Consider the following 27,130-nt stretch of genomic DNA (forward strand, 5'->3'; position numbering starts at 1 on the left):
GTGGACTCATCATTCCTTTCACTTCTTGATGGCCATGTACCAAAGGAGATTCTTCTTCGAGCTCTCACACTGCTTCAGAACATAACAAACTGCCTCAGCGAAGAGCGCCGTTTAGCTACACAGCCAGCTTTCCCTGCAGGTTCACTGTTTTCCCTGTTGTATGGAAAAGAATGTGCCCAGAAAATGAAAGCTTTAGTTCATCACCATGATGCCGACGTGAAGGAAAAGGTAACAATGATACCAAAATTCTAATTGGTTGGTCATAGTTTTCCAAAGAGTAATGCAGTCCAGAATTAATACACAGAGATTTCTCATTTTTCACCTTCCTCACAAAGAGATCTTTTAACTGCTGAATTTAAATAGTAAATATCATGTACTGTAAATACATTTCATCTTCAACACAGCTACACCTTGCCATGATCTTCTGGTTTGTTTTGGACCATTTTATTGATACCAAATGAATATCAATTTCAGCTTGTTCTGAAACTGTTTTTATTTTGCTTTTTGCTAAGCTACTTCAGCTATTCCCTCTACATGGAGCGACAGTGACCTTTTGTGTGTAAGCTCCCCTTCCCTTGTCCAGAGGGATTTGTAGTTACTCCACCGGGACAGCGACACTGTTTCCTAACTGCCCTAGGAAGGGCCTTGTTCTTCTAGTAGCAATGAGATCATGTGCTCCGAAGGCCACCTGCCACTCAGGTCTGTTCTAATCATAGAATCTACTTTTAGTCCATGAAAACTTGCAACTGTTAGGAAAAATGTTTCCTAATACCCACTCCTGTTTACTGTGTATAACATACTGGTATCAATCAAAACAGAATGCTTGTCATTCACGTGTAGGCCTTTTGGTACATCTAGAAGGAAACCCAGTCTCCTGAGAGTAGGATTGGAGAGCGAGGAAACGGCTTTTCTTTGTACAGGAGCTTAGTCTATCCAGTGTTTAAAATTTATGCTCAGAGTAAGAAATTCATAGGGTTTTTTTTAAGTAGAAAAAAGTGGCAAGATTATTTTCTCCCTTTAAGTGAAAAGTTTTATTCATTAATTTTCATCTGTTTTACATAACTAAAATTAAAGATAAAAATTCTCAGCAGTTATTTTAAATAGTATCTTTGTCCCATAAGCTACTGTTTAACAATTTGCTATATTTGACTTCCCCTTCTCCACCCCACATCCCCATGTTTTGTAATATTCAAGTTCATGACCACCACCATGCTTTGTTATTAAGTAAATCAGTTTGCAAGCAGAAGGTTTCCTATTCATATATTTAAGGCAAGAGTACTTTGAATTTCATTTCTAAATATATAGATTTCCATAGGAAGTTTACAAATCCTCAAACAGAAAAATGTGCTTTCTCAGGGTTATACAGATACAGAAATAAAACGGGAGAAATATTTTTTACAGTAGCAAACATTCAGTATATGATGAAAATTCTCAACTAGCTGTACATTATGAGTGCTAAGAATCATTTTCAGTGATGCAAATGTAAGTGTTACTTCCCTGAAAGGCACATTTCTTTATAACAGTTTTGCGTAGTCTTCCTCATTTAATGAAAATATATATTCAAAATGTACACACATTAAAAATCAAGATTAGATTTTAATGTGCTGTAGCAGCACTGAATTCTAAAACTCCATCTATTCTTTTCCTTGAACAAATAACATTTCCTGGAGATCAGAGCATTGAGTCTGAAATGTCAAACTGCTAGAGAAAATTGGCAGGGGGGAGTCATTTTAACTATCTAGAAAGAATTACACAGTGAAAATGCATAATTAGATCTTTACCTTTGTAGGTCAGGGCACATCTTACTTTTTTAGGTGGTCCTATTTGATGGCCCTACCCTCTTGGGCAGTGAGTATCAAAGTGTTCCTCCGACCACAGGAGAAATGAATTTCAATAAAATCTTACGTGTTGGTATGGATGCTGGCTAATCAAAGAGAAAAATGAAATTGACTTAGAGGATGAGACAATTAAACTGGAGGGAACAGAGGGGATCTGTCTTTGCACATAAAACCCTTCAAAATGTAGATAGGAAAGATGAAGCTCAATGTACTTAAGGAACAAAATGCCAAAGTGGAAAGAATGCTAATGTTGACAAAAATTAAACCGTGGCGGAAGCCTAGAAAAATGAGGCTGGTCCATTTAAAGTGCTTGGAGACCCTCAGTTAAACAGTACATGTGAAAACAAAGTTAACATTAAGGCCCTCAAGGAGAAAAAATAACTAAGCAAGAGGTGCATGGCTTGCTTCACAGAGATGTGGCAAGAGATGAATGTCCAGTCTGGCCTGCAAGTGAGGAAGGCAACCACAGAGCACTGGCTAGGATTAGGGCGACACGGGCCAGAGCCACTGACCAATAAGCCTGACGCCCGGACTCCTGTCTGCTGGCGAAATAGTCCTTCCGAGTCAAAGTGTGGTCTGTTTTTTTTTCCTTCTGAAGGTTTATTTTAGGGGGAAATTTTATGTGCTTTAGTGCCCTCAAATCATATACATTCTCCTGTATTATACACATTTCCCCTTAACAGATTTGCTGTGTCTTTGTAGCTAGAAATACTGAAATTTTTATAAAGATTATTTACATTTATTTTGGCTATAGCTGCAAATTTACAAAATGCAGGAGATAAAGTTGTCAGGCCTCAATGTTTTACTGCCCCTGCCCCTATATATGCTTGAATACATCAAAATATATCAAAAGCAGTAGCCTGTTTTCCACGTTCAAATCTACCTATCTGTAGTAGGCAGTGTATTTTCAAAGTGCTTTAAAAAAAACCAAACCGGTGACTATTATTTGTTCAGGTTTGGAGGTAGGTGGGAGTCATCCTCTTGTTGCATGTGAGGACACTGAGGCACAGAGTCCACGGCAGAAGCAGGACTGAAGTTCAGAGTGAGTGGCCAACATGCATGTATTACAGGGCACTGCCTGGGTAGCATTTGGTGTAGAAAAACCTGTACTTTGATGATTTTGTACGAATAAAATTAACTTTACTGAGACTCAACCAGGAAGACAGAACAGGCTTCTGCTCGGCTCTTCCCCTTAGGAAGGGTCACAGTCACCAAGTGCCTGCAGAGCCCGTCTACGACTAAATCCCTGTCTCTTTTTAACCACTAACATCCCACACTGGCTTAATACAAGTAGAACCATGCTTAAGGATCATTTGATATAAAAATATAAGACCTCACACTCATGTAAAACATAGAATACTTGAAAATCTTGCTGACATTGATGAGTTTGAGCTAAGAAACCAGAAAAAAAAAAAAGAGTATATATACATAGAGAGGAGATGGAATAGGGAAAAAATAAAAATCCAAAGTATATGGTCTATCAACATATAAGATGTGCATCTGTGTTTTTAAATTATTTCCTTGCAGCTATATTTGTGCTGAGCAGGAATGACTTTTAAATTAAAAGTAGAAAATTTCATAAGTCATGTCTCATAACCACACTTCCCAGCTCAGAGGGCTTCTGCCATAAGGACTGTAGATGTGCCATAGAACATACTGTTCCTCTCTTTAAAAAATTGTCCTTACAAATGGTAACTTAGCCAAAACTCCTATGTTTTTATGTTTAAAAAAATAAATCACTTACCATTTGGTATAATCTTAATAGAGCACACATTGCTATAAGCATATGGGAATCAATGTCATCATTTACTCTGACTATAAAAAAATGTTTTTCTGTGCAGGCCTCTAAGAAAATGTAGGTAGGTATATAGCCTTGACTTACCTTGCAGAAGGCCCCTAAGAATAAAAAAAGAGAAGTGAGTTTTTAAAAGCAGTTTTTCATAACCTCAAAACTCTACCATGAAAGTAGAATGCTTTAGTTTAAAAAAAAAAAAAACCATTGCAGTGTTTATGTCACTGAGACAGGACCTTAAATAATGAGTTGGCTAATGTGGATTTTAATGACCCACCTCTGAACTCTTATATGGACCAGCAATCATATTAGTATCAGGTGATAACAGAACATAAACCTGTAGAAGTAGTTTCCAAATGTAAAGAATCATAATATTCATGAATTTCTTACTTAGTCTTTTCACATGTATATCAAACGATGCCTTTTTCATGAAAAGCTCTTACTATGTTCATATTACTCAACATCTTCATCATTAGTATTAAGGTGTCTTGATTCGCCGTGCTTCAGGACAAAAAAATCCTCAGTCTTAAGTCCATATCTTTCTAGAGCTTCACATAGTTTCACTGGAGGCTCTAAATAATGCTGGCAAAGCGCAGAGAAACAAAAAGGGAAAAAGATTAAGCACACCTGTATTTGAGGGGACAGTTCAAACAAGATTTCAACTAAAATAATCAACATAGCCCACTTAAAAATAATATCTTTCCGTTTCATTGAAAGATTATCTATGAGTCAGTCACTTTCTAATACACAATCATTGTTGATATAAGTGTCACATGTATCAATTTATCTAACACCATGTATGCCAACTTTGGTTCCGATTTAGATTGAACATAGACTGCATGAACTCTGATCACTATTTTCCCTACATGAAATTCCAGTCTAAACAGAACCAGTGCTAAAGAATTGTTACCAATATTTGGGGAGAATATAGAAACAGATTATAAGGAAGAGCATCTGTGTGTAAGCAAACTCTAGAGACGATATTTTTGGCTGCAGAAGGGCTGTCATCCCCAGGCCCCTGCCAGACACCACTTCTGTAGCCTGAGATGTGGAGAGGGAGCTGGAGAAGATTTGACCAGTGGAGTTTCATTGTGTTTCCTCACCTTTTCACAGCTAAAAAAAAAAAAGTGAAGATAGCACACTACTGAAGGATGTTTCAACCTACTCAAATGTTTCCCAGATAAATTAAAACCAATTGAATGTGTTATATATTAAAGTAAAAGGTTTAAAAGATAATCATTTCACCAGTTATTTCTCTTTTGAGTTAAATCTGTACATTGGATAGTGGCTATTTTATATCAAATAAAGGGGAAAAAAACAGCTGTTACAGAAAAGGTTTTTTTTTTTCCATTTCAATCATAAAAGCTGTAAAATGTGAAAGTTAAAGCAGGAATAAAAATCACCCGGTCTCTTCTCTGATCGCCGGCAGAAAGTCCGCTGCTGCCCTTCAGGCGGTAGTGTCTTGTGAGTACCTGGAATAGCCAGGTCAGGGAGCCAAATAAGAGCACTGGCCTTCCTGGAGCTTACATCCCAATACACAGACAGGTAAGAAGTGAACAAGCAAGGAAACAGTATTGGGGTGGGTGATATGTTCTGGGGACAAAATAGTATCAGAGGTGGAGGTTTAATTTTAAATGCAACCACCTAAGAAGTCCTCCTGGAGATGGCAACACTTGAACAAACACCTGACGGAGCAGACTGCAGGGGCCTTTATAGGCGACGGTCAGAATCACCATGGCTTTGACCTGGCGCAGCGGGGGGGCGGGTATCCTGGAAGAGAAGTGTCCTGATCTGATTTAGGGGTAAAGGTCGCTGCCCTCTAGTGTGGAGAACAGACAGCAAGGGGCAGTGTGGCATTGGTGAATGGGATAAGAAGCGGTCAGAGTCCAAATATAGTCTGACAGGTGAGCTGACTGCATTTGGAGAAAGCGGGAGAGAGGATATACACAGTAAAGATTTTAGCCTGAGGAGCTGGAAGGAGAATTTTGCCATTTGCTGAGATGTAAGAGAAACAAGTTTGAGGAAAGAGCAGGAAGTTTAGGATGAAGCTTTTTAACCTTTAGTATGAAGTTTTTGTAACCTGATGGACATCCAAGTGGAGAAAAGTAGGTAAACGTGGATTGTAGGGAAAAACCTAGGTTAGAGAGCTTACAGCGCATAGATCGTGCTTAAAGCCATGAGACTGTTGAGAGTCCCCCAGGGAGTAAACAGCTAGAGAAGAGAAGGGGCCCCCGGACTATGGAGTCCTAACGTTCTCACTGCTGGGAGGGAGAGGAGGAACCAGCCACAGACTACGAAGGGCCAGCCGTGATGCAGTAGGAAAACCAGGCAAGTTTTCTGTGGTTTCGGATGTACAGATCTGCTAACAGTTACTGGCCACACTCAAGTTTTTTCCTCCCTGCTTGCTCACTCCTAGGTTTATCGCTGTGTTCAGAGATGTGTTGCCACTGTCTGCTGAGCAACTGAGGTTAACTAAGCATTTGTTACCCTGTATTCCTAGAAATAGCCACTTATTAAGGTTAGCTGGTAACAGAAATCTACTGTTAGTCTTTTCTTTGCACACAGGAGATTGCTGATATATCACCAGTAAAATATAACTTTAATAGCCCAAGTCAAGAAGCTTTCCTTTGCAAAATTGTTTTTAAGAGATTTCAAAATGATGAAACTCTTCCCCACTTCCCCCATGTTCTACCACTCTCAGCCAATTAAACACTTACACAATTATCTCACACTAATAATTTCTTTCCTAAACTGTAACTTTAGCTATAAGCTATAATTTGGTATGGATTTTGATGTTGCACTATCTCTGTGAGTTTCCTCACAGGTCAGTTCTTGGCTGCTTCAACCATCTAGAAGGTAACTTGAGAAGTAGGCAAGAAAACTATTTTAGTGCAGGCTCTATAGTCCTGCAGGGAAGACAGAATCAAGAGAGCAGATTAGACATAAATATGAGTAAGTGGTGAAAGATCCCAGCAGTCTGGACCCACTAAAGGCCAGGCACCAGCCCCAGAAAACTCAAACTGTTCCCTTTCTAAGATATAAGATACTCAAAATAGAGACCCTGGTCATTTAAGAAGTTAACATATATTATGTAGTGCCTACCGTTTGTCTCCACCAGAACTAGTGACTTAAATGCTTAAATACATATAAGAAATTCACTCAACGTTCCTCAGATAAAATATATGTACAGTGACCTCTGATTTAAGTGTTGCCAAGTCAAGGACACCCTTAAGCTGCTTATACTGTAGTAAGCAGTTATTACTAGAGTTATTACATGCAGATCATTTTAAACTGTCTGCAAAGCATAGGCTAAACATCCTCCCCACAAATTCTTTATAATTTATTTAGCAAACTCTCAGTCGTCAGATTTACACAACTAATGTCAAAAAGACTAAGTGATTTTGTATTTTATGTTTCATTAAGAAGTAAAGATGAAGGTTAGATTTTTAACAGGAGTAAGACTGAATAATACAATAACTCTTAAAGACTGTGGTTTTTCTCTCCTCTCCTCAAGTTCCCATCTCAGTCAAGAGCATAACCATCTTCCCAATTACTCAAGTTAAAAATCTAGGACTCATCTTTGACTCTTCTGTTTGCAGGGTTTAATAAAATACTATTACTTCATCTAAGTTGCTGAAATATATATGGAACATAAATAAGCATGCTGCTAAGTCACTTCAGTCGTGTTTGACTCTGTGCGACCCACCAGGCTCCCCCACTTATATCTAAATTTATATACATATGGAATGCACCCACACATGGAATAAGACAGTGCCACTAAGTATAGCGGTAAACCTGTGTACTCGGGTTTCTCCAAGGACACAGAAACCCATACTCTCCTTCACCCTTCCTATGCCCATGGTCGTTCAGCTGTTGATTCTGCTGTGTCCTCCCAACAGTGTAGTTCAGGACAGTAGCAGTGCAGAGTGGGAATTCTGATGGGAGGGAGTAGACGGGGCAGGCAGTGTATTAATTATGGAATAAGATGCAACCAGGGAGAAGGCAGGCCAGAAAAGGACAGAGAGAGGGACTGTTGAAAAAGCAGAGGACTCCTTGCAGAGAGGCGCTGGAATGTGGAAGGTGCCACAGAGAGCAAGGAGCAGCAGCCCAGTTCACTTGTCCGTTCCTAAGTTTTGCTTAGGACAGGCCCTGGCTCCAGGAGAGGAGAGAAAGCTTTTTGCTAAGCTTCTGTTTGATCCCACAACTCTGCCTAGTAGCAGAGTTCTAGGTCCCGGGTACCTTATAGGAAAATGAAGTCTTCTCTACTAGTCTAGGAATAAAACCACCATTTACTTACCCCAGCGCCTGGCACACAGCAGACACAGAATCAGTGTTTACTGGACAAATAACACTTCGGAAAAGTTCCAAGCTGTCCAGCCTCACTTTCCCTGCTGCTCTTGGTAGCATTTGCACTCTGGCTGAACTCACTGCTCACCATCTCCATGCCCACACTTCCCTCCTCTTGAGATGCCTTCTTCCTTACCTTCTTCACAGCCAAGTTTAAACGTCATCTCTTCCATGAAGCTCTCTCTGATCCCTTCAATCAGTAACAGTCCCTGACTCTGAGAACCCTTTATCTGTCCCACTTTTTATAACACTTACTTTTAGAGTAATTCCGTACATATCTTGTATCTTCCATTAAATAAAAGCCTGCCTTGAGAGGAATGACATGATTCATTTTTCTGTTTCAATTCACAAGACCCCATGCAATGAAGAGGTTTTTTTCACTGTATATAAATATTGTTTTAGTAATTAATAATTTACCATCATAATTCACGTCGATGACTATGATGACCACACAGGTTCAGATTCTAGTCTGGTTTCTGAACACACTGCCAGGTACTCTGATGCCTGAATCTTATCCTGTGTCAGACACACAATGAGTTACTGTGACCACAGTCGTACTTACCTCACTTGCTAAGGCAAAAGTTCCCCAGTGAATTGCCACAGACTTCTTTGCCTGAACATCAGTGTGAATCTTTACAGCCTCTTCTGGGTCTACATGCTGGTACTTCATAAACCACCTTAGAAAACAGTAATTTTTTAAATATGGCCTTTGAAATATACACTAAATTCTAACTACTGCTTCATCAACCTTTAAGATTCTACACAGGAGTAAGTCACAGTAGTCAAAACCATCTCCCTCAGACCACTAAAATATTTTTTGTATAAACTGCTATACAGTAGGTAAGTCTCAAGCAAAACTCCCCTTTGACTACTAAGATTTTGTTCCACATGTATTTTCATTTTACTGAGGATTTATTCTGAAGAAATGTCTTATCTTAAAAAGATATCTTGCAGTCTTGGTATTAATCAAAGAAGTGGAATAATGGGTAACAAATTAAAAATCAAAACTTCAGTTGCAAAATAACCTGAATAACTTACAGAAACCATTTTTAACATGCTAAAGTGAACAGCAAACAAAAATTACTGTATAATTTGTAATGTCAGGAGCAAAAATAAATCCAATTACTAATCAAGGATTTAATTAAACATCATACAACCAAAGATGAAGTGTGTGGTTTGGTAAGTAAAAAGGGGACTTCGGGGCACTGGACAGAGTGTAGAAATGCTAACTGGCTGCCTCACACCTGGGAAGAGCAGAGCTCTGGAGACAGGGGGCCTGGGCATGAACCCTGGCTCTACCGATTCCTGGGAATGCCTTGGCAGCCACTTCAAATTCTCCAGCTTGCATTTTCCTTGTCTGTGAAATAGTAGCTATTCCCACTTCACAGAGGGGTTGTGAGCATTAAACAAGACAGAGTTTATTCAAAGCATCAAATACAGCACCGACTTAGTTGACAAAACCATCACTTTCAGGACGAAGAATTATTTCTGATAAGTAAAATGTACTATCTATAAGTAAATCCGTTGCTTTCCCAGCCACCACTTTAGAAAAACAACAGTGTCTTCACATTATTTATATCCTGGGTCTGCTACTGTCAGCTGATGCCGCAGTTCAAACTAAGCAATCTGGCTCCAGCAGGGAGCTGCTCTGGTTTTTAGAGACATTATGGAAGAGCCAGTCTATCTGCAGCAGCACAAGGGGTGTTATCGATGGTGAGGAGCTGCAGGGCTCAGGACAGAGCCCTGTGTTCTGCTCAGCAGAGGACAGAAGCACTTGCTCTGCTGCATCTCCTGACTCTCAGAAGTCAGGGCAGCTGAAGACAGTCCCTACTGGTTCTACTGTAGAAGTCAGGTGTTTCTACTGATTTTCTGAAACTTGTACTTCAAAAAAATACACACACTCCTTTCTACCTTCATGTCTGTCTGAAATAAATTTAAAATGTTCACTCCGGTATAAAAATTAAAAACGTAAAATCCTACCTGACTTGGATAGGAAACTTGATGACAGGGGATCCCAGATGTAAGGATGAAAACATTCTAAGATCACTGAAAATCATTTTGGGTGTAATCGTCTTGCATTTATAGACTACTTTGAAATGTCGCTGATAACATTATTTCTAAAACTTTAGTATTGACCAGATAGCTGGATTGCAGAGTAGAGGCTACCATGATTTAATTATTTAGAGCAAATACTGCCCCCTCCCCGATCCTTCTCCCATCTTAGGAACGAGACAGCTACAGTACAAGCAGGAGGGGGAATTATATGAGTGCATCTGTGTACTTAGGCCGTACACATTGTATCATCACCCATATATAGGACATATGTATCTTGCTACATATGAAAACTTATTTTCACAGTTACATATAAGAAGTATTCTAATATACTAAGAAGATATATTGAATAAGGATCAATACCATATAAAACTGATGTGTAAACAGGTTGACTGATACTCTGAGAGATTTCATAGAATTCAGAAGTGTGTGGAAAAGGGAAATTCTGGCAATGTTACTGGTTCATAACAGTTTTTAATAAGGTAAAACTATCTAGTTCCTTAAATGAAGAAACTAGGGGGAAAAAGGGAGAAATAATGGTTTCGATGAACTTAAAAAAAAGTTTTAAGTATAACAGAGTCAGGACAAATGATCAGATTCGCTCAGGTCATCTGTGTCAGTGTTCTTCTCTTTGCAGGACAGCCTAAATAAAATGCCACCCCACATACCATTCTGTCTGCATGCATGACCCACACAAGCACCTTAGAAAAGAAAACATTTTCCAAATTAGCCCTTATCTCACTATTTTCAGTGTTTATTTTCTCTTCATGTGTACATATCAACCATAGTCCCCTGAAATCTAACCAAGTTCTTTGAAATCACTTCTTTTTTTCTTTAAATAGTGTTAAGGAAAAGATAGGCAGTGGATGGGTCTCAAATGCTAGGGAGACCTTTATCTGCTCTGAAGTCAGGTGATGAGCGCAGAGGTTGGAAGGCCAGTGAAGCCATCAGTCGTGAAACTGTGTCTTGACCCGACTGACTTCACTGCTGACTGAAGTGAGACCATCGCCAGGGAATGATGCTAAAGGTCAAATCCTTGCTTTTTCGGCCCTCAACACAGGGCAGGGAATGGGGGCAGTCCAGTCATGGAGCAAAAGGTGGTTCTTTCTACAAGGAGAGTACCTTCCATGTGAAAGGCAAAGCTGGGGTCAGATTTGGTTATCGGCTGATGGCTTTAACTTTAGTCAGAATAGTACATGAACTTTGCGCTAGGTATAGTAATTCTTTAAACTGTGGTGTTTTTTCTTGGCAATATAATTTCTGATTTTGAATAATTTTACTGGTATGACTAATTAAAATGTTCTAAAGCTGAGTCTGACGCACAAGCCCCTACCCAATGTATAACAAAGACCACCCATAAAATCACAAATTACATGTATCGTGACTACTTTGAGCCCAGTTGATTTACCATTTAGCAAGACTGCTTTCTCTGGACATCTACATACCTTGGTTCATACGCTCCAATGGGAATAGCTGCAAGGTCAAAAGGGCCAAATCTTTTTCCTATCTCTTCAAAAGCAGAGCAATAACCAGTATCTCCTGCAAAAAAAAATCGGTTCCAAGGCCCCAAGACAGACCAGCTGCCCCAGAGAACCTTGTTGTCATCCATCAGAGTCCTTTTACACCAGTGCTGGGAAGGCGTGAACACAAAGGTGACCCTGTCATGTCCGGGGACACAGTTCTCCTCCCACCAGTCCAGCTCGATCACATTCTCACAGCCGCACTTCTGCATCCAGTCCAGGAGCCCCAAGGGCACAAACCATCTCAGCTCGTTACCGAAGCGCTCATTGAGAGCGATGACAGAACTGTAGTCCAGGTGGTCGTAGTGGTTGTGGCTGACAAGGACTGCGTCTATGCGGGGCAGCTCGTCGACGGTGCATGGGGCACGACGAAACCGCTTGGGACCCACGCGCTGGGATGGGGAGGCCCGAGCACTGAAGATGGGGTCTGTGAGCAAGATGAGCTCGTCCATTTCCACCATCACTGTCGCATGTCCCAGCCATGTGACTCTTAAGCCAGCTTCCCTCACTCCAGCTTCTTCAGGGTCATCAATAAAATAGGGCTTAAGTATCGGGAGTTCTTTATCAAGCTATGTGTACAAAGAAAGGCAGCAGTTAATTTAAAAACAAACAAGGTATATATCATGATGAGCACATTTTGACCTAAATTATAGAGAGAAGGGTTATTTGAGAAGAACTGAAGTCATTTGATAAATCTTTTTTTTTTCTTTTGCTTTTCTACTGAAAATACATACTTCTTTCTGAATCAGACACAGTAATCACTATACAGTAATGTAAGATCTTACTCGCAAATACAGCTGACAAAGGGAAAATTAAATTGAAAACTTTGAGTACTGCTGACTTTACTAAATACTTGTAAAGGCTCTCTTCTGTAAGTGCCAGCAGCTGACTGACCTAGATGCCGTTCTTTTGCTCAACGAATGCACAACTGCCTCCGGAGGTCAGCCTCTAGACATAGTCAAGAAAACCTTTGACGACATAAGTGCAGATCCTGGATCTCTCATGAACCTAACTTTCTGAGTACACAGAATTCAAAGCAAAAGACTGTGATCACTGCTGGACAATCACACGCAAAGATGATTCTCCTCATTTTCCTTTGAAGTTTTCTACCACTAATCAAACCAAAGTGAAACGTGGTCCTGACGTGATAAGATGATCACTTTTGGGCGTAAGCAGGTGAGAACCAATAACTTACTCTACATTTAATCCTTGGGTTAAGCAACAAGAAGCTGTGCTTTAGGGTCATGGATGTGTGCACACTGTCACTTCAGTCATGTCTGACTCTTTGCGACCCTGTGGACAGTAGCCCGCCAGGCTCCTCTGTCCATGGGATTCTCCGGGCATGAATACTGGAGTGGGTTGCCATTTCCTTGTCCAGGGGATCTCTCCAACCCAGGGACTGAACCCGCATGTCCAGCAGCTCCTGCACTGCAGATGAGTTCTTTACCACTGAGCCGCCAGGGGAGCTCGTTTTAGGGTCATATTCCTGGGTTCTATAAAACTTTCACAAACTGCGCTTTGCTGTTCTGCCACTGAGCTGCAATGAGGTCTCTCCCAGGAAGCCACTCGTGAAACTTGCCAAGTATGTCCCATGAGGCTGTCTTTAGAACTGGGTACCCACTCAACCTCCACCCCACCTTCCCACTCACCCCAGAAACATTTCTCTCAATTCCCTGTACCAGGAAAAGCTCTTCTTTTCCAGAGCAATTTATTCATTTGATTGTCACTGGGAGAAAATTCATGCTTCGATGTTTGCTTGGACTAGGAAGTTCAGAGTAAAGGCTGAAGCTGTGCCATCCACATGCAGGATGGAACAGGGAAGGACACTTCGGCAGGGAGTGATGGAAAAGGTTTCTGTCCTAACTTAATCTTGAAACTTTACTGTTCTACCCTAATTGTCCACTTCCTCTTCTATGTTTATCGATCTGTCCAACCACTATGAGAACAGTATAGAGAGTCCTTAAGAAAACTAAGAACTACCGTACGACCCACCAGTCCCCTTACAGGGCATACACCCCAAGGAAACCAGAACTGAAAAAGACACATGTACGCCAGTGTTCACTGCAGCACTATTTGCAATAGCTAGGATGTGGAAGCAACCTAGCTGTCCTTTGAGAGATGAATGGATAAGGAATTTATGGTACACATACAAAATGGAACATTCCTCAGCTATTTGAAAAGAAGACCATGCATTTCAGTTAGTTCTAATGAGGTGGAAGAACTTAAAGCCTATTATACAGAGTTAAGTAAGTCAGAGAAAGACAGACCGTATGTTAAACAGACCGTATACTGTATATTCCGTATACATGGAATCCTGAAAGACAGTACCAACGATCCTCCATACAAGGCAGCAAAGGAAACACAGATGGAAAGTAGACAGACTTTGGACTCAGTGCAGGAAGGCAAGGCTGGGGTCATCTATTAGAGCAGCACTGAAACATACATTATAACTTGTAAAATACATGACCACTGCAGGGTAATGTGTGAAGCACGCAAAGCAAAGCTGGTGCTCCATGAAACCTGCAGGGACAGGCTGGAGCGGGAGGTGCGAGTGGGGTTCAGGATGGAGGGGACACGTATGCCTACGGCCAATTCACAATGATGTCTGGCAAAAAAAAAAAAAAAATTAGAATATTTTAAACTAATTATCCTCCAAGTAAAATGAATAAACTTTTAAAACACGCAAACTAAGAGGAACACACCAGCACTCATCAGGATAGAAATGCCACTGGTAACTGCAATGGGGGATCACCTTGGAACAGTCAAGAGTGTCCACTATTAAAAACTCTATGATCAGTCCTAGAAAGGAGCTGCTTAAAAGGAAACATGCTAGCCATATTCTCCGAAGGGAAACCAGTAAAGCTACTCAAGGAGGACACTATGAAGGTTCTGTGAATGGTAAGCAGACCTACATTTGATCTGTATTCACACCCCCGGGCTTATATCCGAAAGAAACACTAATTTAAAAAAAAAATTATATATATATATATATGCACGATATATATATATATATATGCACGATATATATATATATATGCACGATATATATATATATATGCACGATATATATATATATATATATATATATATATATATATATATATATATGTATATATGCACGTCACATTCACTGCAATATGCTGTCCACACCTGGAAGCCAGCAACGAACTGGCCATCAGCACAGGATGGTTCAGGAAGACAGGGTACATAGAAGGGAAAATTACTCAGCCATGAAACTCAATGAAATCAGACATTTGCAACAAAAACTCTCACATGACCAAAAATGAATGATAAACCGTCCTAGAATACCATATAACCTGCAAGTGCTATCTGACCAAAGGTACAAACACATCAATTTCTAAAGGGAAACAGACTCACAAACATAGAAAAGAAAATTAGGGTACCGAAAGGGAAATGCTGGGAGGAAAGAAGAAACAATCTATTTGGAATTAACACCTACATACTGACGGATCTAAATCAGTAAGAAACCTGGCCCAGCTGGCTGGCACAGAGAAACTTCTTCACACTGGAATAACCTATATGGGACAAGACTCCAAAAAAGACTAGGTGTACACATCACGATATGTGAATCGAGATGCTTGTCCCCTAAAGCATACACAACAGTGTTAATCAACACTAGTCCCACATGAACGAGAAATGAAACGGCAATCTACAAAGGAAAGAAGCTGACTCAATTCCCCACATGCCTGGCTCCTCAGGCCTAGTATTTCATCCCTGGAGCCTGAGCTGGCTGTATCCTAATGCTGCACAGTCACGGGGCCCAGGGAGCTGGGAGGCATGTGGTAAGAGAGTGTCCCCCTTGGAACTGTCGTGCCTGGAACCTCGGGATGGGACCAGACTGTCCTGATAGAGGAGGGTCACTAGACAAGGAAGGTAAGCAAGGGCTGGAAAAACACGACCGACTCTGGGCTGCAAGCTTTGCAGCATCACCTGGCTTCCATATACCCTGGGGCTCCAGGTCCCTACAGAAGCCGCCTTCCTTGGAGACCCAAGCCCAGGAGATAGAAACCTCAGCCCCAATCCTTGGCATGAGCTGACATTTGTTCAGAGTAAAGGGTATCATTAAAAACTCTACACATAGTAAATGCTGGGGAAGGTGTGGGGAAAAGGAATCCTCCTAGCCTTCTGCTCGGAAGGTAAACTGGCAATAGCCACCACCGAGGACACCATGCAGGTTTCTTAAAAAACTAATTATTGCTACATTTGATCTGTAATCACACATCTGTGCTTATATCAGAATGAAACTGTAATAAATTCGTTCACCTGAAGTCCCAGGCCCCAGCTGTTTATCATCAAACAGATATAAGAGGAAGACATCAAATGGATAGAAAAGGGGGCACTCAGCCATGACACACAGTGAAGTAAGCACAGGTGAACAGTGGACAGGGAAGCACTCACACAACCAGCAGCAAGTCAGAAAAAAGAGCACTAGCATACGCGGTCACCCCAAGAAGGATCTAAAAACTGACACAAAAACACCAATTTGTAAAACAGACACAGACTCACAGGCTTAAAAAAAGAAATTTAGGGTTACCAAAGGGGAAAGCTGGGAGAGAGAAATAACCTTGCAGTTTGGGATGAACATCTGTACACTGACAGGTATAAAATAGGGGAAAAAATCTGGATCTACTGTCTAGCACAGGGAACTCTTCCCAACACTGTGGAGTAACTTACATGAGACAACAGTCTGATAAAGACTAGATGTACACCTCAGTGAACTGAATCAAGCTGCTTCACACCCAAAACAAACGTGGCAGTGTTAATCAACTCTATTCCAACATTAACTAAAAAACGACAATCTAAAAGGGAAAGAAAGTGAAGTCGCTCAGTCATGTGTGACTCTGTGACCCCATGGACTGTCGCCCGCCAGGCTCCTCCATCCATGGGGTTCTCTAGGCAAGAATACTGGAATGCATTGCCATTTCCTTTTCCAGGGGATCTTCCCAACCCAGGGATCAAACCCAGGTCTTCCACGCTGCAGGCAGACTCGACCATCTGAGTCACCAGGGAATCTCAAAAGGGAAAAAAGCTGACTTTATTCCCCACATGCCTGGCTGCTTGGGGCTGGTGTTTCATCCCTGGTATCTGAAGCTGGATCCTAAGGCAGGACTCATGGGGCTCAGGGAGCTGGAAAGGGTGCACCAAGAAAGCAACCCCCTTGGACCTGTGGTGCCAGGAAACTCGGGCTGGGACCAGACTGTCTTGATGCAGGAGGGCCATCCAACAAGTAAGCTAAGTGCATGGAAAACAAGTCAGACCCCCTGGGATGCAAGAGCTTTGAAAAGTCAGCTGGATTCTACGTCTCCTGGTGCTCGGGGACCACACCTCCGGTCTCCTTCCTTGGAGACCCCACCACAGAGGACAGCAACCTCAGCACCCATCCTTGACATAAGCTGAGATGTGTCCCAGGGTCAAGGGTAAGGGGTGGAAGAATTGAGACAGCATCTCCTCTGGCACCCGGGGTTCCCAGGAGCAGGTCTCACCCTGGTCGTCCTGTTCCCTGTAGAACCAGTGCCTGGAATGAGCAAATACTGCTGCCTGGTAACAACTGGGAAACTAGTGCTGAGGTGGATTGCCATATAAGACCTGCGGAGCTTTTCATGAAACCTCCCCTAGAGAAATGTACTGGTAGGTAATGACGAGAAAACACAATAGAGGGTGAATTTCAGGATACGCAATGAGGTAAATTTTAGTCACAACGTTCTATCGGGGGTGGAGGGGGGGATGCCTAGGAGCACCTCCATAGCTCATTAGTAGAGAAATGCAAATTCTAACTACAAGATTATGGAAGTTCCTTAAAAAATAATTAGAGCTAAATTATCTGTAATCCCATTCCTGGGCACATACCTGAAAGAAACTATAAAATTTCTACACCTGAAAATTCACTGCAACACGATTTCAATAGCCCAGACTTGGAAGTCAAGACCAAACTGTCCATCACCAAAGAGATGCATAAGGAAGGCAGGGTCCATACATACAAGGGAATATTACTCAGCCATGAAACAATGAATCAGACCATTTACAACGACAGTGATGCATCTGGAAAAGCTCATTCTATGAGAAGCAAGTCAGATAAGGACCAATAGCATATGAAAGCACCTCCACGACCCATCTAAAAACTGATACAAATCCATCAATTTGTAAAACAGACTCACATCTCAGTATTTCTGAATCAAGGTGCTTCACACCTAAAACAAACATAACCATATTAATCAACTCTACTTCAACATGGGAACCCCATGAACAGCATGAAAAGGCAAAAAGATATGACACTGAAAGATGAGGCCCCCCCCCCCCACCGGGTCAGCACGTGTCCAACATGCTCCTGGGGAAGAGCGGAGAAATAGCTCCAGAAAGAATGAAGAGGCTGAGCCAAAGTAGAAACGATGCCCAGTTGTGGATGTGTCTGGTGGTGAAAGTAAAGTCGAATGCTGTTAAGAACAATATTGCACAGGAACCTAGAATGTTAGGTCCATGAATCAAGGTAAATTGGAAGTGGTCAAACAGCAGATGGCAAGAGTGAACATCAACATTTTAGGAATCAGTGAACTAAAATGGACTGGAATGGGCGAATTTAATTCAGATGACCATTATATCTACTATCGTGGGAAAAATCCCTTAGAAGAAATGAAGTAGCCCTCATAGTCAACAAGAGTCCTGAAAGCAGTACTTGGGTGCAATCTCAAAAATGACAGAATGATCTTGGTTCGTTTCCAAGGCAAACCACTCAACATCACAGTAATCCAAGTCTATACCCCAACTATGGATGCCGAAGACGCTGAAGTTGAACAGTTCTACGAAGACCTACAAGACCTTCCAGAACTAACACCAAAAAAAGATGTCCTTTTCATCAGAAGAGATTGGAATGCAAAAGCAGGAAGTCAAAAGATAACTGGAGTAACAGGCAAGTTTAGCCTTGGAGTACAAAATGAAGCAGGGCAAAGGCTAACAGTTTGCCAAGAAAACACACTGGTCATAGCAAATACCCTCTTCCAACAACACAAGAGATGACTCAACACATGGATATCACCATATAGTCAATACCAAAATCTGATTATATTCTTTGCAGCTAAAGGTGAAGAACATTTATACAGTCAGCAAAAACAAGCCCTGAAATAACTGTGGCTCAGATCATGAGCTCCTTATTGCAAAATTCAGACTTAAACTGAAGAAAGGAGGGAAAACCACTAGGGCTTCAGGCATCACCTAAATCAAATCCCTTATGATTATACAGTGGAAGTGACCAACAGATTTAAGGGATTAGATCTGGTAGACAGAGTGCCTGAAGAACTATGGGCAGAGGTTCATAACACTGTACAGGAGGCAGTGACACAAACCATGCCCAAGGAAAACATTTCAATAAAGCAAAATGCTTGTCTGAGGAGGCCTTACAAATAGCTGAGCAAAGAAGAGAAGTGGCAGGCAAAGGGGAATGGGAAAGATACACCCAACTAAGAATAGCAAAGAGAGGTAAGAAAGTGTTCTTAAGAGAACAATGCAAAGAAATAGAGGAAAACAATCGAATGGGAAAGACTGGCGATCTCTTCCAAAGGCAATGGCACCCCATTCCAGTACTCTTGCCTGGAAAATCCCATGGGTGGAGGAGCCTGGAAGGCTGCAATCCATGGGGTCGCTAAGGGTTGGACACGACTGAGAGTCTTCACTTTTCACTTTCATGCATTGGAGAAGGAAATTGCAACCCACTCCAGTGTTCTTGCCTGGAGAATCCCAGGGACAGGGGAGAATGGTGGGCTGCCGTCTATGGGGTCGCACAGAGTTGGACACGACTGAAGCGACTTAGCAGCAGCAGCAGCAGCAGCGATCTCTTCAAGAAAATTAGAGATACCAAGGAACATTTCATGCAAAGATGGGCACAATAAAAGACAGAAATGGTATAGACCTAACAGAAGCAGAAGAGATTAAGGGGTTGGGAAGAATACACAGAAGAACTGTACCAAAAAGATCTTAATGACCTGGATAACCATGATAGTGCAGTCACTTAGAGCCAGACATCATGGAGTGTGAAATCAAATGGGCCTTTGGTAGCATTACTACGAACAAAGCTAATGGAGGTAATGCAATTCTAGCTGAGCTTTTTTCCTAAAAGATGATGCTGTTAAAGTGCTACACTCAATATGCCAGCAAATTTGGAAAACTCAGCAGTAGCCTCAGGACTGAAAAAGGCAAGTTTTCATTCCAATCCCAAAGAAGGGCAATCCCAAAGAATGTTCAAACTACAACACAACTGTGCTCATTTCATGTATTAGCAAGGTAATGCTTGAAATCCTTCAAGCTAGGCTTCAACAGTACATGAAACAAGAACTTGCAGATGTACAAGCTGGATTTAGAAAAGTCAAAGGAATCAGAGATCAAATTGCCAACATCTGCTGGATTATAGAAAAAGCAAGGGAATTCCAGAAAAACGTCTACTTCTGTTTCACTGACCACGCTAAAGCCTTTGATTGTGTAGATCACAACAAACTGGAAAATTCTTAAAGAGATGGGAATACCAGACCACCTTACCTGCCTCCTGAGAAACTTGTATGCGGATCAAGAAGCAACAGAACCGGACATGGAACAACAGACTAGTTCAAAATTAGGAGATGAATACATTAATGCTGTATATTGTCACCCTCCTTATTTCATTTCTACACAGAGTACATCATGCAAAATGCCAGGCTGTATGAAGCACAAGCTGGAATCAAGATTGCTAGGGGAAATATCAACAATCTCAGATATGCAGATGACACCACCCTTTTGGCAAAAAGTGAAGAGGAACTAAAGACCCTCTTGATGAAGGTGAAAGAATAGAGTGAAAAAGCCGGCATAAAACTCAACATTCAAAAAACTAAGATCATGGCATACAGTTCCATCACTTCATGGCAAATGATGGGGGGAAAATGGAAACAGTGATAGACTTTATTTTCTTGGGTTCCAAAATCACTGCAGATGGTGACCACAGCCATGAAATTAAAAGACACTTGCCTCTTGGAAGGAAAGCTATAACAAACCTAGACAGCGCATTAAAAAACAGAGACATCATTTTGCTGACAAAGGTCTGTCTAGTCAAAGCTATGGTTTTTCCAGTAGTCATGTATGGAGTGAGAGTTGGACCATAAAGAAGGCCAAAGAACTGATGCCTTCGAACTATAGTGCTGAAGACTCTTCAGAGTCCCTTGGACAGTAAGATCAAACCAGTCAATCATAAAGGAAATCAACCCTGAATATTCATCAGGATGAATGACGCTAAAGCTCCAATACTTTGGTCACCTGATACAAAGAGCCAGCTCATGGGAAAAGACCCTGCTGCTGCACAAGATTGAGGGCAGAAGGAGAAGAGGGAGACAGAGGATGGCTGGGTGGCATCATCGACTCAGTGGACATGAGTCTGAGCAAACTCAGAGACAGTGATGGACAGGGAAGCCCTGTGTGCTGCGTTCATGGTGTCACAAAGAGTCAGACACGACTGAACAACAACTCCAACATAAACTAAAAATTAAATGACAACCTAAAAAGGAAAGAAGCAGACTCTATTCCCGCCTCATGCCTGACTTTTCAGGGCTGGTATTTCATCCCTGGAGCCTGAGGCACCTGGATTGTAAAGCTCGACTGTCATGGGGCTAGGGTAGCTGGGAAGGACATGCCAAGAGAGTAACCCCCTTGGACCTATGGTGCCTTGTACCCTGTAATGAGACCAGAATGTCCTGATCCAGGAGGGCCATTGGAAAACTAAGCTAAGCTAAGTGCAGGGAAAACATGATAGACCCGCTGGGTTGCAATAGCTTTGAAAAGTCACCTGGCCTTCATGTCTCCTGGTGCTCCAGGCATTCCCACCTACAGCCTCCTTCCTTGGAGTCCCCACCTACAGAGGACAGCAAGCTCAACACAGTGCTTTGGCAGGGGTTGAGATCTGACCCAGGCTGAAGGGTAAGGGGTGAAAGCATCGAGACATAGCCCAGGTGGGTGTTTCATCTGGCACAGTGGGCTCCCACTAACAACCCAGGAGCAAGACTTGCCCTCATCTTCTAGTTGCCCTTTGTGACCAGTGCTGGGAAAGAAGAGATGCTGCTCCTTTGTGGACACTTCCTAAAATAACAACTGGAAAACCAGGAGTGAGGAACTGCATCGCAAGGCCCGCAGAGCTACTGTATTCGTGGCTTTCCCTCATGCAATGTGCTGTCCTAGGCAATCAAGAAGCTCTCAAGAAGCTCATTTCAACTGACCAATATTACTCACAAGGCTCCTTTAAGGAAAAAAGCCCAGGAATAGACGCTCAACGTCACTCACCATTAGAGAAATGCAAATCAAAAGTGTAATGAAGTATCATCTTGCACCAATCAGAATCACCAACATCAAAAAGTCTACAGAGAATAAACGCTGGAGGGGGCTTCCCTGGTGGCTCAGTGGTAAAGACTCTGCCTGTGAATGCAGGACACATGGGTTCAATCCCTGGTCCAAGAAGATCCCACATGCCTCAGAGCCACTAAACCTGTGTCCCGGGACTGTTGAGTCTGAGCTCCAGAGTCCGGGAGCTGCAAATACTGACCCCAGGCATCACAACTACTGAAGCCCGCTCACCCTAGAGCCTGGGCTCCGCAAGAGAAACAACCGCAATGAGCAGCCCACACAGTACAACGAGAGAGTAGCCCCTCTGCTCTCTGCAACTGAGAAAAGCCTGTGCCGCGAGGAAGACCCAGCACAGCCAAAACAGAATGACTAAATAAATAAAATTTAAAAATAACAATAAATAGTGGAAAGGCCATGAAGAAAAGGGAACCCTCCTATGTTAACTGGTAACAGCCTTTATGGAGAACAGGGGCTCTTTAAAAACTAACAGTAGATATACTATATACCAGGCAATACCACTGCAGCGTGTCTTCACAGAGAAATCCATAGTTTGAAATGACAAATGCATCCCAGAGGTCACTGCAGCACTATGCACAGCAGCAGCACACGGATTCAGCCAAAATGTCCATCAACAGATGAAGAAGAGAGATGAAGACAGGTAAGGAAGATGTGGTGCAGATCCATACAAGGGAATATATACTCAGGGGTTAAAAAAAAATTAAAATTATGTCATCTGCAGCAATGCACATGGCCCTTCCAATGATCATACTGAGAGAAGCAAGTCAGACAGAGGAAGACAAATAAAATCTGGTATCACTTTTAGGTACAGTTAAGGAAAAATGATACAAATGAAGTTATTTTTTGCAAAACAGATAGACTCGCAGACTTGGAAAGCTCAGTGGTGGCTGCTGTAGGCACAAGAAAACCTGGCAGTGAAGGATAAATTAGGAGTTTGGGGTTAACATACAGACACCATTAAATATAAAACAGATAATCAACATGGATCTTCTGTAAGGAATAGGGTACTCTTGTCAATATTTCGGTAATACCCTACATGGCGAGAAGCTTGTAAACCAACTATAATCCAATATAAAATGAAAATCAAAGAAACAAGAAACTCCTGCCTTTTAAAAAAAGGGGTGGGATGGGGAGGGAGGTGGGAGGGGATATAGGTAAACCTATGGCTGATTTCGTGTTGATGTTTGGTAGAAACCAACACAATACTGTAAAGCAATTACTCTTCAATTAAAAATAAATAAAGTTTTAAAAATGCTTATGCTTCATTAAAAAATTTGGCTCCAAACGGCTCCCCCCTCCATTTCCTTTTCCGCTTTATGACTCCTCAAAGCACTAATCATTTTTCACCATCACACACCATTTACTTATTTACTGTCTCTCTTCCACTAAACCTAAGGCCCCAGGAGGCAAGGGTGCTTTCTGTTTTGTTCCTGGCTTGAGCTTTAGCATCTCAACAGAGGAGTTTAAGAACTACTGGCCTGATGAGTTCTCAGAAAGTGAACCCCATCTCGAGTTGCCTCTAAATCGTCAGTCTTCAGAGATGGACTTCTGCTTTCACGTGGGCACTTACTTTCCCTTTGAAAGGAAGAGAACTAAAGACACCACTGCTGCTGCTGCTAAGTCGCTTCAGTCGTGTCCGACTCTGTGCGACCCCACAGACGGCAGCCCACCAGGCTCCCCCATCCCTGGGATTCTCCAGGCAAGAACACTGGAGTGGGGTGCCATTTCCTTCTGCAATGCATGAAAGTGAAAAGTGAAAGGGAAGTCGCTCAGCCGTGTCCAACTCTTAGCAACCCCATGGACTGCGGCCCACCAGGCTCCTCCATCCATGGGATTTTCCAGGCAGGAGTACTGGAGTGGGGTGCCATTGTATTCTAGATTGGGATCAATCAAAATCCATTCAAGGCTACAATTCAAGTTGAATTTCTAGTACTTGGAATTTAAATACATTTTTTATATCATGTCCATCATTTTGCATACCCTTTGGGTTACAACAGCTCAGTGGAGCTTGGTCTTAGGGAAGGACAGTGTAGACTGTGAATCTTAGACCCTCACCTGTGTAGTAACAGGCAGTTTGGAGACTATGAGTCTGTGAAAGTGAAAGTGAAGTCGCTCAGTTGTATCCGACCCTCAGCGACCCCATGGAGTGCAGCCTAACAGGCTCCTTGTCCATGGGATTTTCCAGGCAAGAGTGCTGGAGTGGGGTGCCATTGCCTGCTGTAGTTTTAGAGGCTGTGGCCCAAATACCAGGAAGGAATTTTACCCAACAGGTAGTCTACCCATCTTGGCCTCCTGCCCTAAGCCCTTCTTCTCACAGCGTGACTCCATGATTCTCTTCATACTCCAGAAGAAACAAAAATGTTCTTGTTGCTCCCATCCACGAAGTTTTAAACATACAATAAGGTTTTATTTATTAATCTCCTGACTCACCCTTAAAAAGTGCTGGGAAAATATTATTCACGCTAATTCTGTTAACTAGGATTAATAGTATGCACATTCCTTGGCACTGAAGTGACAATATGAGTTGTGTTTTGTTTTTTAATCCCATATCCTTTAAAGAAAGATGGACACACTTAACCTAAAAGATCCAACATCGCCACCACCCACCTGCTCCCCGCCTCCTGCCTCACTGCGGATCAAGCCTTCAGGGATGTCCCCACTCTTTTCCCACCCACTTCCCCCTCCCAACATCTACTTCCTTATCTCTCAGTTCCCCACCATATCTGGCAGGACAGGCATTGCTGGAAGAGAGAGGACAAGGTGGGTAGGAGGAACAGAGCGGCCAGAAACTAAGAGAAGAAAGTCCTACTGCAATTGGGAGCCGCCCACTCCCAGCCAAAGCGAAATCTCATTCATTTAATAAACCGCAGGCCAAAGTTTGTTTCATCATAAGTATAAGGGGCATATTGAAAGGCCAGGAACCTACTCTCAAATTTTAAAGGAGTGGAAGGTTATTTGATGATTTCTTTTAACATTTTAGCAGCTTTATCCAAGAATGAAGAGCCAAGCACTCTAGGCTTAACCCTCATAATTCATAGTCCAAAGCACGGGTTAGTACAATCTGGAACACGTCATGCACTCTCACCTTTTGTGACCTTCTTCATGCCACCATCCACTGGGAAAACCATTGCCAAATACTTTTTATCTTTCTAGGCCTACCTCAAAAATCATCTCCTCAAAGGTCAAAACCATTTCCAGTCCCACCAGTCAGAATCAACAGCTTCCTTCCTTGCACTTTTAAGACATTCTGTTCCTACTTCCAGCTGCCACCAGATCAGAGCGAGTTACACACACACACACTTTGCTGCTCCACAATGAATGTGAAGGCACCTTATTCATGTCATCTCTCCACAACCTTATCATATAAAAGGGCTTGATTACCTAACTGGAGTGTCATAATACAATTTACAGCAAAGTAAAGGAATACATATATTAAGAGCAAATACACGGGACTTCCCTGGTGGCTCGGTGGGAAAGAATCTGCCTGCCAGCACAGGAGACACGGGTTTGGTCCCTGGCCTGGAAGATTCCACACGCCGCAGAGCAACGGAGTCTGCGCAGCACGGCTACTGGGCCTGTGTGCTGGAGCCTGGGAGCTGCAACTCCTGAGCCCACAGGCTGCGGTCACTGAAGCCCAAATGCTCCAGATCCTGCGCTCCGCAACAAGAGACGCTGCTGCCAACGAGAAGCCGGGGCACCGCGAGTGGAAAGCAGACCCAGCTCGCCACAGCTGGAAAAAGCCCACATGGCAAACAAGATCCAGCGCAGCCAATAAATAAATAATTTTATAAAGAAGAGCAAACACACAGCACTCGGAAGACAGACGCTACCTCTTTGGAGCATGGAACGCCGCTGTGATCTCTTTCCATTATCAGCCATCTGAGAGCATTTAGAATAGAGGGATTTTTCCACGTTGGCCAAGGGTTAACGAATCTCCCATCCTTTCCTCTCTTTGATTTAGTTACATCTTCTTCTAGTCTGTAATCCAGTTTGAAACTCTTCCTGGAACACCTAGAAGAATCACTTCCTCCAGAATTCCGTGAATTTTGGCGCTTTCTCACTGCTTCTTTAGGATACTGGCTAGTTGTCATCAGGGGCTGGTTGGTTTCATTTTCATCCATGTTCTTTGGTGAAGACCTAAAAACGAAAAAAGCAGAGGGAAGAAGAATATACTGAGTTTTAACATAAAGACGTTAAAACATACACATGCTGTTATGTCTCTATTAGGCTGAAACCTTCTTCCTGCAAAATATCATTTTAGAATCCACTGCTTGCTAAATAGAAAAGGTGTTTGTTTTACTTATTACTGCCAAATATTTAAAAAATTGCTTATGTGCTGTAATTCAACGCAAATCTACTTCACCAGCCAGCACTGAAACATACGAAAAATTTCCATTTCAATAACATTCTATAGAATAAAGTATCTTCATGAATCTATAATACTTTCATATCTGCGTTTTTAAAATATCATGGTTAATAACATATAATAAGAAGGATTGTCTTAGTTCTTCCAGGATATTTCACTAATTCCAATGACTTAGTACAACCCCACAAGGCCTAGTTATTTTTACTTTGAAGACAAACTGTTGCTGTTGCTGCTGCTAAGTCACTTCAGTCGTGTCCGACTCTGCGCAATGCCATAGACGGCAGCCCACCAGGCTCCCCCGTCCATGGGATTCTCCAGGCAAGAACACTGGAGTGGGTTGCCATTTCCTTTTCCAATGTGTGAAAGTGAAAAGGGAAAGTGAAGTTGCTCAGTCGTGTCCGACTCTTAGCGACCCCATGGACTATAGCCCACCAGGCTCCTCCGCCCATGGGATTTTTCAGGCAAGAGTACTGCAGTGGGGTGCCATTGCCTTCTCCGAAACATACTAATACCCTCCAAAAAGTGCACTGAGTCCAAACACCAAAAAAGGAGATACACATTAGTTGAGAGACATTTCAACAGTGTAACAGGTTAACAATACAAATTTCAATTAACTCAGATGTAGAACTGCAAGCATGAATCCTAGCTCTATGAACTTAAGCAAGTGTCCTGTCCTCTCTGTGCCTTGATTTCCTCATCTAAAAAATGTAGATGATAATACAAAGGGTTACTGAGAGGACTGAAAAAGCAAATGCAAGTAAAGCACTTAGAAACATGCATGCAAAATGTATACAGAAGTGTAACACACATGTATGCACATCCTCACATG

The 27,130-nt window shown here is 42.2% G+C and overlaps 2 protein-coding genes across 4 annotated transcripts in view; one reads left to right on the top strand and one right to left on the bottom strand.

The window, feature by feature from the left end:
- Positions 1-4,903, top strand: part of ARMC10 (armadillo repeat containing 10) — a 74,872-nt gene extending 69,969 nt beyond the window's left edge. For both annotated transcript variants that reach the window (XM_068972661.1, XM_068972662.1), the window contains one exon: positions 1-4,903. In XM_068972661.1, the coding sequence (XP_068828762.1) occupies positions 1-252 (252 nt within the window). In that variant the 3' untranslated portion in view covers positions 253-4,903.
- NAPEPLD (N-acyl phosphatidylethanolamine phospholipase D) lies at positions 3,982-26,056 on the bottom strand. Of its 2 annotated transcripts, XM_068972660.1 has the most exons (5): positions 25,763-26,056; positions 11,806-12,118; positions 11,475-11,568; positions 8,540-8,654; positions 3,982-4,212 (listed from the first exon to the last, which is right to left on the bottom strand). In XM_068972660.1, the coding sequence occupies exons 1-5, from the start codon at positions 26,054-26,056 to the stop codon at positions 4,084-4,086; spliced, it is 945 nt and encodes a 314-aa protein (XP_068828761.1). In that variant the 3' UTR covers positions 3,982-4,083. The 2 variants fall into 2 exon arrangements, with proteins under 2 accessions (XP_068828761.1, XP_068828760.1); XM_068972659.1 differs by having other exon boundaries at positions 11,475-12,118.
- Positions 26,057-27,130: the final 1,074 nt, after the last annotated feature.

The sequence above is a fragment of the Capricornis sumatraensis genome, chromosome 5, assembly GCF_032405125.1.
Source record: "Capricornis sumatraensis isolate serow.1 chromosome 5, serow.2, whole genome shotgun sequence".
NCBI lineage: Eukaryota > Metazoa > Chordata > Mammalia > Artiodactyla > Bovidae > Capricornis > Capricornis sumatraensis.

Coding starts and splice junctions, on each gene's coding strand:
- NAPEPLD (XM_068972659.1), bottom strand. CDS start 26,056: ATGGATGAAAATGAAACCAACCAGCCCCTGATGACAACTAGCCAGTAT. Junction 8,655..11,474: donor ATTGGAGCGTATGAACCAAG/GTATGTAGATGT, acceptor CTGTTTTCTAAG/GTGGTTTATGAAGTACCAGC. Junction 4,213..8,539: donor CTTTTGCCTTAGCAAGTGAG/GTAAGTACGACT, acceptor GCGCTTTGCCAG/CATTATTTAGAGCCTCCAGT.